Source organism: Heptranchias perlo, chromosome 13 (genome assembly GCF_035084215.1).
Source record: "Heptranchias perlo isolate sHepPer1 chromosome 13, sHepPer1.hap1, whole genome shotgun sequence".
NCBI lineage: Eukaryota > Metazoa > Chordata > Chondrichthyes > Hexanchiformes > Hexanchidae > Heptranchias > Heptranchias perlo.
Window position 1 is genome coordinate 28,066,161 of NC_090337.1, and position 21,977 is coordinate 28,088,137.

Genomic DNA, 21,977 nt, shown 5'->3' on the forward strand with positions numbered 1-21,977 from the left:
AAAGAAAGAAAATGAGATTTGAAAGATAGGTTAAGAAGTAGTATTTGATTTTTTTTTATTTTGATTTTGGGGTAATTTTAGTAGTATAGTGTTCATTTTACAATAAATCTAGACAAATTACTGTAATATTAATGTTTGTTTCAGCATCATTTCTGAGCTGCAAAATTAACAAAGACTTGAATTTCCCTGGAATGCCTAATGATTAAAGAAAGAAATAAACTTGAATTTATATGGTGTCTTTTATGATCTCAGGACATCTCAAAGCACTTCACAGCCAATGCTAGTTGTAATGTAGGGAAACGTGATAGCCAATTTTCACACAGCAAGGTCCCACAAACAGCAATGAGATAAATGACCAAATACTTTATTTTTAGTGGTGTTGCTTAAGGGATAAATGTTGGACGGGACACTGGGAGAACTCCCCTGTTCTTCTTCAAATAGTTTATGTGGATTCTTATAAATCCACCAGCGAGGGCAGACTGAGCCTCAGTTTAACACCTCATTCAAAAGATGAAACCATCGACAGTGCATCACTGAGCCACAGCTGACCCAGATTATTTGCTTGGTTACTTTAGGGTTTCACGGAAGAAACTTTGCAAGAGTGGTCTTAGTAGAGGCTTTATTAGTTGTAATTAGCCTCCTTCGGGAGATTAAATTTATGAATCGGTAGGTGGCGTGTGCTTCCCATTCTGTCCTTTAGTAGTTTGTGGTCTAGAGTGAGAACATGGAAGGAAACAGGTGGAGGTGTGAAAAAAGCACCAATCTGTCATTATCTTGTACTTGAGTGATGGAATGGCAAAAATGTTTGTCTGTTTTATAGAGAAAGATGATAGTGGGACTGTAAACAGGTAAAGGATTCAACCCCATAATATTGTACTTAATGCGCATGAAGTAGGCCTCAAGTATTATTACATAGAATGTACAGTACAGGATCAGGCCATACGGCCCAACAGGTCCATGCTGGTGTTTATGCTCTACACGAGCATCCTCCCTCCCTACTTCATCTAACCCTATCAGCATATTCTTCTACTCCTTTTTCCCTCATATGTTTATCTAGCTTCCCTTAAATGCATCTATGCTAGTCGCCTCAACTACTTCTTGTGGCAGCGAGTTCCACATTCTAACCACACTCTTCCCACCTTTTGCCAGTCTGAGTAATTACCTTTAACCCCTACTCTCTCTCTCTCTCTCTCTCTGTTTTGCCGCCAGCTTGCTATGCATTCTGCTACTTATCCCGACTCCACATGCTCTGACCTTAGTCATGAGTCTACTATGGGGTACATTATCAAAGGCCTTTTGAAAATCCAAATATATTATATCTACTACATTACCCTTGTCTACCCTTTGTTACTTCTTCAAAGAATTCAATAAGGTTGGTCAAGCATGACCTTCCCTTTTGAAATCCGTGTTAGCTATTCTTTATTATATTTTTGGTTTCTAGATGATGGTCATATGCTTATATTGTAAATAAAAATTCTTGATTTGGATGCCCAGTTTACTAAGGAAAGGAATGGGAAGAGTAAACCACTGCTCCACTGCGTATAGACCATTCCTTTTTTTAAATTTGTAGTTACTAAAATGGATACTATATGATCTCCTCCATGTAAATGAGAAACATTTTTGATTTTTAAAAAAATCTAAGAGAAGTATTCATAAGTAATATTTGTTAATCTGCACACTATCCGACACAAAACCTTTTCTTGACTTGACTGTTGCAAGCACATAAATATGAAACTGCAATGATGGAAAATGATTCCAGTTATAAATAAGTAATTCGCAATAAACTTTATAAAAGTCTAAGACTGAATCCTGGGCCCCGATATTAGGAGGGAGGCGGGTTGGCAGTGGAGGGTCGACTGGGCGCGTGGGTATCGTGCCCAGTGAATTCGGGGTGCTCTGCACGTGATCGCAGCCTAATTGAAGGTATTTACGCATACTTCCGGCTTTCCAGTTGCAGACCTGCGCAGCGGGCGCACTGCACACCCACATCACAGGCTGTCAGCAGGAGGAGCCCTATTTAAAGAGGCAGTCCTCCAATGCTCCTCCTGCAGCAAACATCCAAATTGGCAGCATGGAGCAGCCCAGAGGCAAGGCTGCTCCAAGGTTCTCAGACTCCTCACTCCAGGTGCTGCTCAATGGGTCAGGAGGAGGAAGGCAACGTTTTTTCCAGTGGACGGAAGGAGGTGGCCTACCTCTGCCACCAAGAAGGCCTGGCTCGAGGTGGCAGAGGAGGTCTCCAGCAGCAGCGTCACCCGAACCTGGGTCCAGTGCAGGAAGCGCTTTAATGACCTAACCAGGTCAGCCAAAGTGAGTATACTTACGCATTCTCCCACACTCAGTCTTCCACATCACCTCCACCACCACACAACTCCCTCTGCACTGCCACTACAATGCTCTCGCATCACTCCTCACATCCACTCAACCATCATCCTCACCTTGCCTGCACTTAATCACCGCCCCAATTCCCATTCGAACACTACCATGCAATCTCATGGCTATTTCTCAGACGCACCCTCCCATGCATCTCCCTCATGGTCACCCCCACCCACACCAATGCATGCAGCGGGTCACTATGCAACCATCACTCAATCACGCCTCTGTGTTTTGCCTTGATAGGAGAAGAGATGCCAGAATGCCCGGGAGAGGGCAAGGACCGGAGGGGGCCCGCCACACCAGGTGGTCCTCACCGACGCAGAGCAGCAGACACTGGAATTAAGCCATACGCTGGAGTGCCTGTCCGTGGCGGACGCCGAGACTGCGGAGAGCGATTTCTCAGAGAACCTGCCGGCCTCTGAGGGGGCATCGTCACATAAGAACATAAGAACATAAGAAATTGGAGCAGGAGTAGGCCAATCGGCCCCTCGAGCCTGCTCCGCCATTCAATAAGATCATGGCTGATCTGATCCCAACCACAAATCTAAAGAACACAAGAAGTCGGAGCAGGACCCGGCCACATAGCCCCTGGGCCCTCTCCGCCACCCACAGGGCATTGACCGATCCGAACTCAGCTTCATGTCCAATTTCCTGCCCGCTCCCCATAACCCCTAATTCCCTTTACTTCTAGGAAACTGTCTATTTCTGTTTTAAATTTATCTAATGATGTAGCTTCCACAGCTTCCTGGGGCAGCAAATTCCACAGACCTACCACCCTCTGAGTGAAGAAGTTTCTCCTCATCTCAGTTTTGAAAGAGCAGCCCCTTATTCTAAGATTATGCCCCCTAGTTCTAGTTTCACCCATCTTTGGGAACATCCTTACTGCATCCACCCGATCAAGACCCTTCACAATCTTATATGTTTCAATAAGATCGCCTCTCATTCTTCTGAACTCCAATGAGTAGAGTCCCAATCTACTCAACCTCTCCTCATATGTCCGCCCCCTCATCCCCGGGATTAACCGAGTGAACCTTCTTTGTACTGCCTCGAGAGCAAGTATGTCTTTTCTTAAGTATGGAGACCAAAACTGTATGCAGTATTCCAGGTGCGGTCTCACCAATACCTTATATAACTGCAGCAATACCTCCTTGTTTTTATATTCTATCCCCCTAGCAATAAAAGCCAACATTCCGTTGGCTTTCTTGATCACCTGCTGCACCTGCATACCAACTTTTTGATTTTCTTGCACTAGGACCCCCTAGGACATCTGAGCCAGCCATTCACCAGCGCAGATACACACACCTCAGTGGCTCCCTGTCCTCAGTTAGTTGGGGTTGCACATGGTGAGTCACGAGCAAACACTGGTGGCAGGGGCAGCCGTGGAGTGTCCGCGTCGGTGGGAGCATTCTTCTCCAGGCTCTGCTCAGCTGGACCCAGATGCTGAACCCTGGGGGCCAGCCATGAAAAGGAGAGTTATCACGGGCCAGCAGCACATTGCCAAGGTACTGGAACAGTTGCCACGCGCACTCTCCACAATCGCACAGAGGATGGAGGAGTCCAACTCCTGCATGGGTGGAATACTGTCACAGGGACGTGAAGGCGACTCAGATAGTGTCGCGGGTAAGTGCGGGAATATCTGCAATGGAGGGAAGGCTAGCCTCCATCGAGCTTCAAGCACGGCTCAACAATGAGTCCATTCAGGCCCTGACAACAGCTGTTCGGATTCAGGGTGAGCAACATTCTGCCGCCTTAAACAGGCTGACAGATACATTACAACTGGCCTTCCAAGGCTTCGTACAACTCCTCCAAGCTGTCATCCAGCAGGGTGGAAGGAGTGATGTGGGCCTGGCCCAGGAGAGGGATGATGGCGAAAGGGGACATGGAAGTGGGGACGCCACTCAAAGCGCTCCCATGTCTCACCTGTTGCCCCCCTCTCAACCAATACCCACAATGCTGCCTCCTCTCCAGGTGGTCGAGTCTGCCCCTGCCCAGGTGCAGGTGGAGCAGTCTTTAGAGGGGCCCCTCACGGGCAACGAAACCCAGAGGGCGTCCGCGCAAAGCATCTCATCGGTCAGGGCATGGACAAGAGCAACCTGCCACGACCTCTGCTGAAGCCACAGGGGTAGCACCACATAGGGGTTCCCGTAAACGTACGGCAAAGGTTTTGTGAGCACAAAGGGGATGCACAAGGGTGTATGACGGAATGTCATGTTTTTCATTTAGATTTGTTTCTTTTGCCACTCACATTAAATGTTGTTATCACCACTTGTGCAATAATTCCCTTTCCTGAGGATCACAATGAAGACCCACACCTGATGTCACCCATTGGGTCGCTGCAGAGTGGGTGTAGGTGTATTTGCAGGGCTCTTTTGTGCAGACGATTGAGAGACGCCGACGATGTCCCCAGTGGCACCTTGGAAGGATCCGGAGGAGAAGTTGAGGGCAGTGGTGACTTTGACAGCGACAGGTAAGAAGATGCTGCTCAGGCCAGATGGGAGCAGCTCGGCATCAAGGAGGCTGCAGATGTCCACGACTACATGTCGAGTGACTCTGAGCCTCTGTGTGAACTGCTCCTCAGAGGAGGTCCAGGAAGCTGAGCCTCGGTCTGTAGACCTTGTGGCGAGGGTAGTGCCTTCTGCGATGCATCTCTCTCTGCGGTTGCCCTCCCTCCTGCTGTGCAGGTGGATGTGTCACAGGACTGCGTTGTGGAGCTCCACGTGTCTGAGGTGGACGGCGTGGCCAGCGAGGCTGGTGATGCTGTTCGTCCTCCGACGAGGTCACAACTGCAGCTATGGCAGCCCCCATCCGGAAGATGTACGTTTGAGGGGGTCTGCAAGGTAGGTGAATGCGTCTGCACACCGGGGTTGAGGTTCCAAGTTGGTGAATTTTAGTGTTAGGAGGAGGGTGGTGCAGGCCAAACTTTGTCCAAAGTGACAGAGTGGCCTCCTGCAATAAGTGAGTGTCTCCCCCCCGACCTGTCAAATGGACCTTTGCAGCTCCCACTGGCTGGTGGCTGCAACACGTCTATTTCAACTGGGAGTGTTACCCCCAGCAAGGCAAACACGCTCTGTTGAGATGAAAATCCCACCCCTCCTAAAATATCATGTCAATCAGGTCTGCAAACGACCTGAACTATCGAAATAATTGCTTTAAGTGGCATCCCGCCGGCTTTAATTGCCGGTGGAAGTCCCGCATGCGGGGGCTGCACGCGCATTTAAGCGCATCATTGGGGAACCCGGAAGTGGGTGGGTTGGAGCCAGGCTCCGGATCCGCTCCGGGATTTACCGATTTTAGCAACCCCCCGCCACGAATGCACCCACTCGGCCATCCTAAAATTGACCTCCTGGATTTTCCACTGCAGTTCACTCGATGTTGGGGTGATAATGGAGGGCCAGGAGCAGAAAAGAGTCAGTGCTCCTACTCAGTCAGTATTTCATCCATTTTGGTCCCCAACAGTTTCCAGTAGGTGAGGCCAGTGGCAGTGGAAAATGGGGATGCTGCATTCAAATATTAGTTTGGGACAGGTTGATCCTACATGCCATTCCCTGCTGTTCTGGCGTGAAGGATGTCAAAAATTTATCATATCCATGAGACATGGGTGTCCAGGTTTGAGAGATGGCGGTAATAATAACGGAGGTCATGGAAAAGACATCATAATATGCATTTTAGCATTTCTTATTTTTTTCCCCCCTTGGTAATACCATAATTATTGGCACAAATGGGTTTCCTAATGGGAATTCTCCCTATCTGAAGTACTTGGAAGAAGAGGTGCATCTACAGAAAGATGCCAGGTATGTCAGGATACACAAGCAATGCTCTGTGCCCAACTGTTGGTACCTGCACAGCCACATCTGTGGAAAGAGGGGAACATAACTCACTTTGACAGACAATGGCATTTAAATGCCTGATGGATGCTTCCTCTAAAGCACCTCCATCACAATATGTCATATTTTCACTGGTACTGTAAGAAAGAAGGAATGCCAGTGATCAGCAGCCTGTATAGCCCGATTGGCTGCACAGACCAAAATGCCAACCATTGTGCAGCTCCTGGCACACCCACTTTGCAACGACCATGGAAACTGTCTTCAGGCGGATGCAGAGCTGTACCATCTGCTGAAAGGGCACTTACAACTATCGTGTACCAAAAGGCTGTCATATCCAGTGACCAGTAATGTCAGATGTTGGCCTGAAACTTGACTCCACCTCTTTGCAGGGACCCTGTAATGCTGCCACATGGAGGTGGTGCCATGAAGTGGCATAGATAGCCACTGTCCTCCCAGTTATCAAAGTGATGGAAAGATTCATCATAGGTTCTGTTAAATGGAACTTACTTACCCTAACCTGTTCACTGATGCTCAGTTTGGGTTCCGCCAGATCTGCACTCAAGAAGCTTGACAAAGCAGTCCGCTTGTTCGGACTTCATCCACTAGCCTAAAACTGAAACTCTATTTTCTCACATTAGTCCTCTCTAAAGCATGTATTCCCTTCTTCACCAATATTGCTGCGACTCCTCCTTTCTTACCTACTGTCACTCAAAAAATTATAACCTATTATGTTTATTCTCCACTCCTGTCCAGTTTGCAGACAAGTTTCTGTTTGTGCTATTTACCTTACTGTGACATAATTGCTTCGAATGTCCCCAGTTTATTTCCCAACTTTGTGCACTGCAATACATGCAATTTATCTTTTTAGTACATGTTTAAAGCCACTCCATTTCCCTTGTTTTTTTGTCCAAAATAACACCTTATTCCTCTATCTCAATCCTTATCCCTGCTTATAACTAGTTAATCTGATTTTTCTCCTCAACTTCCTTTATTCTTTCTGCATGCTATCCTTTTGCTAAATTACTTTTATTTGTGTATTTATCTCATCTATTTCAATCTTTTCTACTTGCTAATGGCTTTTATTCCCCACCCCCCCCAACAGTTTAAATGACTCGTCATTTCCCAATTTATCCTTTTTGCCAGTGCATTAACTCCCTTCCTGTTCAGATGTAGCCCATACTTGTAGAATAGGTCCCATCTATCCTAGACCTGCCAATACCCATAAAATGGAAATCTTCTTCCTGACACCACTCTTTAACCACATGTTGAGTTCTCTAATCTTGCTATCCCTCCCTATTTTAGCACATAGCTGGGAGAGTAATCCTTGTAGTCCTGTTCCCAAGTTTATTCCAAACCTCTCGAACTTCTTTTGCAGAACTTCAGGCCTTTCCTATATAGTTGGCTCGCACGTGGACCACAATGACGTGCTGCTCGCCCTCTACTTCTATAATCTTTTTCAGTCTGGCCGATGTATTTATCCAAGTTAATACATCATTGTCCCATCCTGTGCTGCCATTTTTATCTACTTAAATTTCAATTAAACTACCCTGCTCCTTCTTTCGTTCTGCTCCAAATTTCCACTGTAGCCAAATTGCTGTTTTGGAAGTATTGTTTCTGTATTATTCTTATCAGTTTGCTCCACGCGTGCTCGCCACTCAAAATCCATGCAGAAACTTCTATTCAAATAATATGCTTTAACTCAAATTTAAGAAAAGCATCTTTAGTTGTCAATTTCTATTTCTTACACTAACTATCCTGGAGGTTTAATTTCCCATGGTAGTGACGATACCGGATTCTTTACTCTTAGTCTGGTTCAGCAAAAACTGAAAGCGAATACACTTGAAAGTTTTAACACAATTTATTAGCTGCAGCTGACCCTATCTATAGAATTGATTTCAACTCTTGACAGAGTCTGGTCAATCTCATAGAACAGGCAAATTACACAGTCAAAGTTCACACAATTATACATTTTCAGAGTGGGGAGGGACATGAGTAGCAAGGGGTTAAAACCAATCATAAGCTGAGTCTGGGCAAGCCATACTAACTGACATAATGACCGACCACTCACAGGTGATACCTGTTCATACGTAGGTCACAGGAAAGGGAGTCTCACTTATCTCAGGCCTGGGATGTTTTTCGACCTTGTCCGAAATAAGGATCCATTCATTAGGTAGCTGCAAAACAACACTCCCTACACCTGCTTACCCCAGAATTCAGCTTATCATATCGCTTTGCTTGATTCATAATAAAGCATACATTTTCATACAGGAAATTAATAACATAAACGAATGATCAAGGATAAACTCATTTGAAAAGCTCATTGTTCTAATTCTAGCTAGCAAAATGGGCCACTTATATTAACCCTTGGTTTACCATACTGCCATTTTGTTATGGAGGCATCTTATTGAGCTACTGAAAGCTTACTACATATGCATTTCATTAGAGGGGCACCTCGTAGGTATTCTCAGTAGTGCAATGATTAACACATTTACATAAAATTCCGTTGTCTGCTATTTTATGCAATCATTAATCTGATAAAAATAATGGACTAATGAATCATAAAAATTATGGTACAGGAAGCAGCCTTTTGGCCCATCACACCAGTGCCAATGCTAGCTCTTCAACTAGAGTTGCCCACTCTAATCCCAGTTCCAACCCCTTTTCCCCATCCTATTAAATTCTTCCTTTTCAAATCCCAAGAATGTAAAATAAAAAAAACTTCACCCTTTCCACTTTAAATAATGTTACACGGGCCAGAAATCCTTCCCTTCCAGTGCACTTCCATCAGAACTCTAGAAGGAGTGTTGCAGAAGACTCCCAAATTTTTTATCATTAATTATAGACTTTTGCCCGCAAAGAACAGAGTTGTGACTGCCCAACCCAGTTCACTTGTGATCTCCACGCTCCAGCATAAAGTATATACTGTAAAAGCCAGCTTTACAGAAATTCTCATATATCTCAGTGATAATTGTCAGAAATGTTACGTCTGCCTTCTCATGTGGACGGAAAATATCCCATGGCACTATTCAAAGAAGAACAGGGAAGTTCGCCGGGTGTCCTGGTCAATATTTATCTGTCAATCAACATCGCTAAAACTGAGCATCTGGTCGTGTATCTCATTGCTATTTGCGGGACACTGCTGTGCGCAAATTGGTTGCCGCGTTGCTGCATTTCCTACTTTACAACAATGACTACACTTTGAAACTACCTCATTTGCTGCAAAGCATTTTGAGATGCCTCAAGGTTGTGAAAGGCGCTATAGAAATGATGGTTTGGATTTTTACATTTTTTTTTAAATGCTATGGAAATTTTTTTTAAATGAAGAATCTTATTTAAGAGTAGAAGAAATGAAGGAGAAACAAAACTCATATTTCCAATATGCAGTAACATTAGGTTTTCTTTCAGAGCAATAATCAGATAAAACTAAAACTACACTAATAAGTTACTCAATCTTAGCTTACCTTGGGTATTTTTTATTACCAGAGTAATAATACAACCAATCAGGGCCATGACCACAACCAACAGGACTGCTAACAGGGTCAGTTCCAACTGTGTTCTTGTCCCAATTGGTCCCAGAGAAAGCGATTTACCTTTTCTAAAACCAACCTATTGAAAATATGGTTTAAAAAAAAATTAAAGACAAACAGTACTTTTCGTTTCAACAAAAATTGAGTTAGTATCATATGTCAACAAGCCTTGAACAAAAGATTGGTTTTAAACTAGTTAAATGTTTTAAGAAGCACTAAGACTAAGAGATGTTATAATTTAAATTAAAATTATACTTGTGAAAAAAGAATCAACATGTATATAGATCACTTAACAATACCAATAAATCCACCAAAGAAAAATTCACTGTACCGAGATTTCTTAATCTGAACCTGTCTACCAGGAAAGCTGCCAAATAGAAATGAAAAAAGGACAGGAAAAAATTAAAAACTACAATATGAAAAATATTTAACTGAAAACAAATTAAACTTTTCTGTCAAGGTTATATATAAAAAAATGTATTTATTTATTGAAAGACGTTGGTACTTAACAGTCTATCATATTGCAGATCTTTAAGCTTTTAACAGCTATTTAAAATTAAGAAATTAACAAAATAAATCCCACCTCCCCTTCTGCTCATATATATTCAATTCAGGAACGACGTTACTGAGATGGAGAAGAGGAAATCACACTTATTCGAGCCTAATTATTTCAAAATTAGAAAAAGATGCACATCATTGAACACCAAATATCTTTAAATTTCAGGGGAATTTCTGAATCTCCTTTTATACCAAAACACTTAAGCATTCTTGGTTTTCAAACCATTTAGACAGTCACCATACACAGAAAGGTGAATATGGACTGTAAGCAATTATTAACCCCAGCAATAATATACAGTTGTAATGGGTACGGTATCATAGTGGTTATGTTACTGGACGAGTAATCCAGAGGCCTGCACTAATAATCTGGAGTCATGAGTTCAAATCCCGCCATGGCAGCTGGGGAATTTAAATTCAATTAATTAATTAAATTCAATTAATTAAATAAAAAAATCTGGAATTAAAATACTAGTATCAGTAATGGTGGCCATGAAACTACAGGATTGTCGTAAAAACCCACCTGGTTCACTAATGTCCTTTAGGGAAGGAAACCTGCCGTCCTTACCCGGTCTGGCCTATATGTGACTCCAGACCCACAGCAATGTGGTTGATTCTTAATTGCCCTCTGAAATGGCCTAGCAAGCCACTCAGTTGTAAAATCTCGCTACGAAAAGTCAGAATAAGAGTAAAACCGGACGGACCACCCGGCATCGGACAACGAGGCACCGGACACGACAACGGCAAACCAAGCCCAGTCGACCCTGCAAAGTCCTCCTCACTAACATCTGGGGACTTGTGCCAAAATTGGGAGAGCTGTCCCACAGACAAGTCAAGCAACAGCCTGACATAGCCATACTCACAGAATCATACCTTTCAGCCAATGTCCCAGACTCTTCCATCACCATCCGTGGGTATGTCCTGTCCCACCGGCAGGACAGACCCACCAGAGGTGGCAGTACAGTGATATACAGTCAGGAGGGAGTGGCCCTGGGAAGTCCTCAACATTGACTCCAGACCCCATGAAATCTCATGGCATCAGGTCAAACATGGGCAAGGAAACCTCCTGCTGATTACCACCTACCATCCTCCCTCAGCTGATGAATCAGTCCTCCTCCATGTTGAGCACCACTTGGAGGAAGCACTGAGGGTAGCAAGGGCACAAAATGTACTCTGGGTGGGGGACTTCAATGTCCATCACCAAGAGTGGCTCGGTAGCACCACTACTGACCAAGCTGGCCGAGTCCTGAAGGACATAGCTGCCAGACTGGGCCTACAGCAGGTGGTGAGTGAACCAACACGAGGGAAAAACTTACTTGACCTCGTCCTCCCCAATCTACCTGTCGCAAATGCATCTATCCATGACAGTATTGGTAGGAGTGACCACCGCACGGTCCTCGTGGAGATGAAGTCCTGTCTTCGCACTGAGGACACCATCCAACCTGTTGTGTGGCACTACCACCGTGCTAAATGGGATAGATTCAGAACAGATCTAGCAGCTCAAAACTGGGTCTCCATGAGGCACTGTGGGCCATCAGCAGCAGCAGCGGAGTTGTATTCCAGCACAATCTGTAACCTCATGGCCCGGCATGTTCCTTACTCTACCATTACCAACAAACCAGGGGATCAACCCTGGTTCAATGAGGAATGTAGAAGAGCATGCCAGGAGCAGCACTAGGCGTACCTAAAAATGAGGTGCCAACCTGGTGAAGCTACAACTCAGGACTACATGCATGCTAAACAGCGGAAGCAACATGCTATAGACAGAGCTAAGCGATTCCACAACCAACAGATCAGATCAAAGCTCTGCAGTCCTGCCACATCCAGTCGTGAATGGTGGTGGACAATTAAACAACTAACGGGAGGAGGAGGCTCGACAAACATCCCCATCCTCAATGATGGCTGAGTCCAGCACATGAGTGCAAAAGACAAGGCTGAAGCGTTTGCAACCATCTTCAGCCAGAAGTGCCGAGTGGATGATCCATCTCGGCCTCCTCCCGATATCCCCACCATCACAGAAGCCGGTCTTCAGCCAATTCGATTCACTCCACGTGATATCAAGAAACGGCTGAGTGCACTGGATACAGAAAAGGCTATGGGCCCCAACAACATCCCAGCTGTAGTGCGCAAGACTTGTGCTCCAGAACTAGCTGCGCCTCTAGCCAAGCTGTTCCAGCACAGCTACAACACTGGCATCTACCCAACAATGTGGAAAATTGCCCAGGTATGTCCTGTCCACAAAAAGCAGGACAAATCCAATCCGGCCAATTACTGCCCCATCAGTGTACTCTCAATCATCAGAAAAGTGATGGAAGGTGTTGTCGACAGTGCTATCAAGCGGCACTTACTCACCAATAGCCTGCTCACCGATGCTCAGTTTGGGTTCCGCCAGGACCACTCGGCTCCAGACCTCATTACAGCCTTGGTCCAAACATGGACAAAAGAGCTGAATTCCAGAGGTGAGGTGAGAGTGACTGCCCTTGACATTAAGGCAGCATTTGACCGAGTGTGGCACCAAGGAGCCCTAGTAAAATTGAAGTCAATGGGAATCAGGGGGAAAATGCCCCAGTGGCTGGAATCATATCTAGCACAAAGGAAGATGGTAGTGGTTGTTGGAGGCCAATCATCTCAGCCCCAGGGCACTGCTGCAGGAGTTCCTCAGGGCAGTGACCTAGGCCCAACCATCTTCAGCTGCTTCATCAATGACCTTCCCTCCATCATAAAGTCAGAAATGGGGATATTCGCTGATGATTGCACGGTGTTCAGTTCCATTCGCAACCCCTCAAATAATGAAGCAGTCCGAGCCCGCATGCAGCAAGACCTGGACATAAGTGGCAAGTAACATTTGTGCCAGATAAGTGCCAGGCAATGACCATCTCCAACAAGAGAGAGTCTAACCACCTCCCCTTGACATTCAACGACATTACCATCGCCGAATCCCCCATCATCAACATCCTGGGGGTCACCATTGACCAGAAACTTAACAGGACCAGCCATATAAATATTGTGGCCACAACAGCAAGTCAGAGGCTGGGTATTCTGCGGCGAGTGACTCACCTCCTGACTCCCAAAAGCCTTTCCACCATCTACAAGGCACAAGTCAGGAGTGTGATGGAATACTCTCCACTTGCCTGGATGAGTGCAGCTCCAACAACACTCAAGAAGCTCGACACCATCCAGGACAAAGCAGCCCGCTAGATTGGCACCCCATCCATCACCCTAAACATTCACTCCCTTCACCACCGGTGCACAGTGGCTGCAGTGTGTACCATCCACAGGATGCACTGCAGCAACTCGCCAAGGCTTCTTCGACAGCTCCTCTCAAACCCGCGACCTCTACCACCTAGAAGGACAAGAGCACATGGGAACACCACCACCACCCGCACGTTCCCCTCCAAGTCACACACCATCCCGACTTGGAAATATATCGCCGTTCCTTCATCGTCGCTGGGTCAAAATCCTGGAACTCCCTTCCTAACAGCACAGTGAGAAAACCATCACCACATGGACTGCAGCGGTTCAAGAAGGCAGCTCACCACCGCCTTCTCAAGGGCAATTAGGGATGGGCAATAAATGCCGGCCTCGTCAGTGACGCCCACATCCCATGAACGAATAAAAAAAGTCTAAATAGCTGGATAGTAATTATTAATTCCTGGGGGGGTGGGGGGGGGGGAAAGAGATTAAACTAAGGAACAAATCCAAGTCATTAATATGAAAGAACAAGGGGTCAAAATTACTGGCTCATCCAGAATTGTGTAATAATAATTATGGAGAATAATTCAACAAGTGTTTGTTCATGTTTGAGTTACCTCTCTGTCCCACATTCCAACATAAACTTTCTTAATAATTTACCATCAGTCAAATCAAGTAAGACTTTTCATGCTTGTAATGAGAGTTTCACATGTTGTTCTTTCTGACACGTTTATCTGAACTCATGCATGTCCCACTAAAAGTGTCAACGGATCGAAAACAGACTTTCTGGTATTTCCACCATCTTGCCAGCAATCAATGTATGGTACTGTAATCTGATATAACACTATTACTTTCCTGGAAACTGTAAACAATTTTACAACACCAAGTTATAGTCCACCATCGTTCACCTGACGAAGGAGGAAGCCTCCGAAAGCTTGTGAATTTAAAATAAAATTGCTGGACTATAACTTGGTGTTGTAAAATTGTTTACAATTGTCAACCCCAGTCCATCACCGGCATCTCCACATAATTTCCTGGAAACATCACTCGATCATTAACTGTTAAGCATATGAGTCCTGATAGACTAGATCTTATCCCCAGGGGAAAAGGCAATGGTGAACTTTGCAAGGAATATATTAAACAGGTTAACAACTCTTTTAAAAGAAGGCTATGAGGATATGTAACAGAGGTATTTAAAATTATGACAGGTTTTGAAAGGCTGACTGGGAAAGACAATTTTATCTGGTTGGGGAACCACTGACCATCAATTCAAACTATTACTAAGAAACTTGAGAGCTTTGCTGCAAGGAGTAGTTGAGGCAGTGACTACTGCATCTTTTAAGGAGAGTAGATAAACATTTGAAGCAGAGGAACACAGTGTTACAGGGAGAGAGCAGGGCAGTGGAATTAGTTTGGACTACTCTAGCAAAAGGGTCAGCCTTAGCATAATGATAGCACTCTCGCCTCCAAGTCAGAAGGTCGTGGGTTCAAGTTCCACTCCAGAGACTTGAGCACATAATGAAGGCTAATGCTTCAGTGCAGTAGTGAGGGAGTGCTGTCTTTTGGATGAGATGTTAAACCAACTAAGCCTGCCTCGTAAGGTGGACGTAAAAGATCCCAAGGCGCTATTCAAATAAGAGCTGGGGTGACCTGGCCAATATTTATTCCTAAACCAACATCGTTAAAACAGATTATCTGGTCATTATCTCATTCTTGTTTGTAGAGTCTCACTGTGTACAAACTGGTTGCTGCGTTTCCTACTTTACAACAGTGACCGCACTTCAAAAAAGTACTCCATTGGCTGTAAAGCACTTTGGGACGTCCTGATATCATGAAAGGTGCTATATAAATGCAAGTTCTTTCTTTCAAAGAGTTGGCACAGATATGATTGACCAAATGTCCTCCTTCTGTGCTGTAAACATTTATGGTTCTTTGGTGTTCATATGTTAATATCCCAACCAGTAATTTCTAAGCTATATTCTCAATTTGTTGAACATCATCTTTAAATTTCAGTAAGTCATTCTATGTATTTTGGTGTTTTTAATGCTCAAAGTGAGGAATGTACATGTGAAATAAAGCAGTTTTTCCACTTTTGGCACCTAATGCAAGCTCCAAATATCCTCACTAATGAGTTTTTCTATTTCGCACACCAAATGTTTGCCAATTTAGTCTCAATTTGTGCAAAATTTTATTCACCATGAGGTGGATTGAAATAACCCAAATTCTTCTCACCAAGATCCCTTACAAACAGGAGAGAAAAAAAAGATTTTCGTCCTCAGAAATATCTAGATTTGAACTTAATGTGATAAAAATGAAACAGCTCAGTCTTTTAACTCAATCACTAGTCATAAGCATTTTTTTTTAAACTAGCTTTAGTCAGAATCTTGTCCCAAGCTTAACTTAATACAAATGCTTCAAGTTTTGTTGATTTCTGCAAAACTTGAGGGAGCAGCCAAGCTACTATAGAACAAACACAGACTGTGTGATTTCTTTACTTAAGCTTATAATAGCCAGTTATTTTCAAATCGTCCTGTGTTCTTTCAAGAATTTGCCACGGTTAAATGGGCAAATGAAGGGCTCTTTTAAACAAAGTCATTTCAGTTGCTTATATTATGAATTGCCAGTTGTGCTGTGTGGTATTTTGCCTCTAATAATGATTTTTATTTGTAAGTGTATCTGGATAGTATTGTAACCTGTACACAATGGTGCAGCATTATGAATATTTTCCACCTTTCAAGTTGGTAGAAGATGTAGCGGGCATTCCATGGATTCGTCAGGAAGCAATTTATTTTAATCAGAATTAGTTTTAAAGACCTCTGCTATGCTAACAGTGCAGGAGTAAAAGACACAGGTTTCAGTTCATATGAGACTTGGTCTGCTTACAGAAACTATCAATCTGTTTACATGACGAAAAGGCATTGGAAAGAAACCTGAAATATAACACCTGCATCTTGTTAGTCCACACACAAAGCAATGTATCATGAGTTTCACTTCAGAACTTTAACTCAGAACAGACTCAATTTGCAAAAATTAAGCATAGCACAATATAAAATTTTGCACGGTAGTAGTCCTATTAATAGTAGAACACAGAGATCATAACTGACCCAAAATTGAACCTCGGTTTCCCGCTATAGAACTGCTTGAATTACATATTCCAAAATTGGCAACAGTGCATTCCAAATTCATCTCAGTTACAGGTTTCATTCTAGTGCCAATTCAAAATCCTGGTCTATAAAGTGCCTACATACTTGTAAGCAGAACAACTCATTCCTCCTCCTCTCGGTCACATCCCTGCACCCACTCTGGGTAATTGCTACTCTATCAGCCTCTTCCCAATCATCAAAGTGATGGAAGGAGTCATTAATAGTGCCATCTACTTACCAGTAGCCTGCTCACAGATGCTCAATTTCAGTTCCGCCAGAGTACTGGATGAGCAAAAATTTCCTACAACTAAATATTGCGAAGACCGAAGACATTGTCATCAGTCCCCGCCACAAACTCTGTTCCCTAGTCACCAACTCCATCCCTCTTCTCTGGCCACTGTCTGAGGTTGAACAAGACCGTTCGCAACCTTGGAGTCCTATTTGGGAATTTGAGTTCAGAGTGAGGGAGCATGGAGTAGCAGCTATCGACGGAGTCTGGTTTCAACAGAGTCTATAATTGGGAATTTGGTGAATGAGGGGATTTGGTGCAGTAAGGGGTGAGGTGCATTTGATTAGTCAGCGGTGAGGAGCGTACAGAGAGCGGGTCACAGCAACAACAAAACTGCAGTGCGACGTCACAGGTAAGGCAAGTAGGTGGTTGGTGGCGAGTATCTCTTCTGTTTTCTTCTTTCTTAGGAATGTGGGCTGTAACTTTTAGCATAAAACTAAATTTTTTTAAACTAAACTTAATTTAATAAATTAAACAAGGCCAGTACTTGGTTCAACTTAAAAATAATTTGATTGGCATTGTAGTAATCATTTAAATAAATTAAATAATTATGACAAGGCAGGATATGTGTTGCAGCTGCAATATGCGGGAGCTAGGGACAGTTCTGTCCACGGCGACATCATCTACGGTAAGTATCTGCAGCTCAAGGAACTTCAGCTCTGAGTTGAGGAGCTGGAGTCCGAGCTGCAGACATTGCGATGCATCAGGGATGGAGAAAGTTACCTGGACACTTTGATCCAGGAGGCAGTCATGCCCCTCAGACTAAATACTGTAGAACTGGCATGTGGTCAGGGACAGGAGGGTGTGACTGCGAGTGAGGCAGGTACGGGGATCCAGGAGGTAGCACTGCAGGATCCTCAGCCTCTGCACTTGTCCAATAGTTATGAGGTTCTTGCAGCCCTTGTGGACGAGTGAAGGGACTGCAGAGAGGATGAGCAAACTAGACACGGCACCGTGGTTTAGGGGGCCATTCAAGTGGGCGGAGTAAAAAAGAATGTGGTTGTAGTAGGTGACAGTATAGTTAAAGGGATAGATACTGTTCTCTGCAGCCAAGAGCGAGAGTCCCGAAGGCTGTGTTGCCTACCCGGTGCCAGGGTTAGGGACATCTCCTCAGGGCTGGAGAGAAACTTGGAATGGGAGGTGGAGGATCCAGTTGTCGTGGTCCACGTAGGTACCAACGACATAGGTAGGACTAAGAAAGAGGTTCTGCTGAGGGAGTTTGAGCAGCTAGGGACTAAATTAAAAAGCAGAATCACAAAGGTGATAATCTCTGGATTATTACCTGAGCCACGAGCAAATTGGCACAGGGTAAATCAGATCAGAGAGATGAATGCGTGGCTCAAATATTGGAGTGGGAGAAGTGGGTTTCAATTCATGGGGCACTGGCACCAGCACCAGTACAGGGGAAAGAGGGAGCTGTTCTGTTGGGACGGGCTTCACCTGAACCAGGCTGGGACCAGTGTTCTGGCAAACCGAATAACTAGGGCGGTGGAGAAGGCTTTAAATTAAATAGGGGGGAGGGCTCAGGTGGGGCGATGTTTAGATTGATAAAGAGAAAAGACGAGGAAGTAGTACAGGAAAGTGACAGGGGTAATGATAAAGAGTGTGTCAGGAAGAGCGTACAAACATAAAAGCGCACCGCAAATCAGGCAGGGGTAGGAAAGAATGATAAACAGACAAATTAAAGGTTCTTTATCTGAATGCGCGCAGCATTCGTAATAAGTTAGATGAACTGACAGCACAAATAGAAACAAATGGGTATGACCTCATGGCCATTACAGAGACGTGTTGCAAGGTGACCAAGGTTGGGGCTAAATATTCAGATTATTTAACATTTCGGAAGGATAGGAAAAAAGGTAAAGGTGGTGGGGTAGCTCTGTTAATAAAGGATGAAATTGGTATAATAGTGAGTAATGATCTTGGCTCAGAAGATCAAGATGTCTAATCAATTTGGGTGGAGGCAAGAAATAGCAAGGGAAAGAAAATCACTGGTGGGAGTTGTATATAGGCCCCCTAACAGTAGCTACACTGTAGGGCAAAATATTAATCAGGAAATAAGGGGGGCTTGTAAAAAAGGTAATGCAATAATCATGGGCAACTTTAACTTTCACATAGATTGGACAAATCAAATTGGCAAAAATAGCCCTGAGGAGGAGTTTATAGAGTGTATTAGGGACTGTTTCTTAGACCAATACGTTGGGGAACCAACCAGGGAACAGGCCATTTTGGATCTGGTAATGGGTAACGAAACAGGATTAATTAATGATCTCAAAGTAAAGGATCCTGTGGGAAGCAGTGATCATAACATGATGAATTTCACATCCAGTTTGAGAGCGAGGATCTTGGGTCTAAAACTACTGTATTAAATTTAAATAAGGGCAATTATAAAGGATGCGGGCAGAATTGGCTAAAGTGAACTGGATAAACAGATTAGATGGTATGATGGTGGATAAGCAGTGCCAAAAATTTAAAAAGATATTTTATGACTTGCAACAAAAATATATCCCTGTGAGGAGGAAAGACTCCACAAGAAGGGTGAACCAACCATGGCTAACTAAGGAAGTCAAGGATGGTATCAGGTTAAAAGAAAAAGCATACAACATGGCAAAGATTACTGGTAAGCCTGAAGATTTGGAAAACCTTAAAAAACAGCAAAGGATGACTAAAAGAATAATAAAGAGGGAGAAAATGAATTATGAGTAAACTAGCAAGAAATATAAAAACTGACAGTAAAAGCTTCTACAAGTATATAAAAAGGAAGAGGGAAGCTAAAATAAACATTGGTCCCTTAAGAGGATGAGACTGGGGAAATAATAATGGAAAACAAGAAAATGGCAGAGGAATTGAACAGATATTTTATATCTATCTTCACAGTAGAAGACACTAATAACATACCAATAATAGTAGAAAATCAAGGGGCAAAGGGGAGGGGGGAACTAAAAACAACTAGAGAAAAAGTACCAAGTTAACTCATGGTCTAAAGGCTGACAAGTCCCCTGGACTGGAGGCTTGCATCCAAGGGTCTTAAAGGAAGTGGCTACAGAGATAGTGGATGTATTGGTTGTAATCTTCCAGAATTCACTAGATTCAGGAAAGGTCCCAGCGGATTGGAAAACCACAAACGTAGCACCCCTATTCAAAAAGGGAGTAAGGCAGAAAGCAGGTAACTATAGACCATGATGTGGAGATGCCGGTGATGGACTGGGGTTGACAATTGTAAACAATTTTACAACACCAAGTTATAGTCCAGCAATTTTATTTTAAATTCACAAGCTTTCGGAGACTTCCTCCTTCCTCAGGTAAATGTTTACCTGAGGAAGGAGGAAGTCTCCAAAAGCTTGTGAATTTAAAATAAAATTGCTGGACTATAACTTGGTGTTGTAAAATTGTTTACAACTATAGACCAGTTAGCCTAACATCTGTCATTGGGAAAATGCTAGAATCCATTATTAAGGAAGTAGTAGCAGGACATTTGGAGACTCATAATACAATCAAGGAGAGTCAACATGGTTTTATGAAAGGGAAATCATGTCTGACAAATTTATTAGAGTTCTTTGAGCAAGTAACGGGCAGGGTGGATAAAGGGGAACCAATGGATGCAGTATATTTGGATTTCCAAAAGGCATTCGATAAGGTGCCACATAAAAGGTTACTGCACAAGATAACAGCTCATGATGTTGGGGGTAATATACTGGCATGGATAGAGGATTGGCTAACTAACAGAAAACAAAGAATCGGGATAAAAGGGTCATTTTCAAAATGGCAATCTCTAACTAGTGGGGTGCTGAAGGGATCAGTGCTGGGGCCTCAACTATTTACAATATATATCAATGACTTGGATGAAGGAACAGAGTGTCTTGCGGTCAAATTTGCTGATGATACAAAGATAGGTGGAAAAGCAAGTTGCAATGAGGACACATTGTCTGCAAAGGGATATTGACAGGTTAAGTGAATGGGCAAAAATTTGGCAGATGGAATATAATGTGGGAAAATGTGAAGTCATCCACTTTGGAAGGAAAAATAAAAAATCAAAATATTATTTGAATGGAGAAATACTACAAAATGCTGCGGTACAGAGGGATTTGGGTGTCCTCGTACATGAAACACAAAAAGTCAACATACAGGTGCAGCAGGTAATCCGGAAGGCAAACGGAATATTGGCCTTTATTTCTAGGGGGATGAAGTATAAAAGCAGGGAAGTCATGCTACAAACTGTACAGGGTGCTGTTGAGACCAGACCTGGAGTACTGCATACAGTTCTGGTGCCCTTATTTAAGGAAGGACATACTTGCATTGGAGGCAGTTCAGAGAAGGTTCACTAGGTTGATTCCGGGTATGGAAGAGTTGTTTCATGAGGAAAGATTGAACAGGTTGGGTCTATACTCATTGGAGTTTAGAAGAACGAGAGGAGATCTTATTGAAACATACAAGATTCTGAGGGGACTCGATAGGGTAGATGCTGAGAGGATGTTACCCCTCATGGGGGAATCTAAAACTAGGGGGCATAGTCTCAGAATAAGGGGTCACCCGTTTAAGACGGAAATGAGGAGGAATTTCTTGTCCTTGAGGGTCGTGAATCTTTGGAATTCTTTACTCCAAAAAGCTGAGGAGGCTGAGTCATTGAATACATTCAAGGCTGAGTTAGACAAATTTTTGATCAGCAAGGGAGTCAAAGGATATGGGGAAAGGGCAGGAAAGTGGAGTTGAGGTAAAAATCAGATCAGCCATGATCTCATTAAATGGCAGAGCAGGCTCGAGGGGCCAAATGGCCTACTCCTGCTCCTATCTCTTATGGTTTCTTATTGACCAAGATGAGCTTCCGACCATATATCCACTCCACCATCAAGACCGCCTGCTTCTACCTCCGTAACATCACCCGTCTCTGCCCCTGCCTCAGCTCATCTGCTGCTGTAACCCTCATCCATGCCTTTGTTACCTCTAGACTTGACTATTCCAATGCTCTCCTGGCCAGCCTTCCATTTTCCACCCTCCATAAACTTGAGCTCATCCAAAACTCTGCTGCCCATATCCTAACTTGCACCAAGTTCCGTTCGCCCATCACCCCTGTGCGCGC

At 43.9% G+C, this 21,977-nt stretch overlaps 1 protein-coding gene across 4 annotated transcripts in view; it reads right to left on the reverse strand.

The window, feature by feature from the left end:
• Positions 1 to 21,977, reverse strand: part of LOC137331439 (endothelin-converting enzyme 2-like) — a 183,184-nt gene that overhangs the window by 88,411 nt on the left and 72,796 nt on the right. For all 4 annotated transcript variants that reach the window (XM_067995226.1, XM_067995229.1, XM_067995228.1 and 1 more), the window contains exon 3: positions 9,659 to 9,803. In XM_067995226.1, the coding sequence (XP_067851327.1) occupies positions 9,659 to 9,803 (145 nt within the window). The remainder of the gene's footprint in view (positions 1 to 9,658; positions 9,804 to 21,977) is intronic.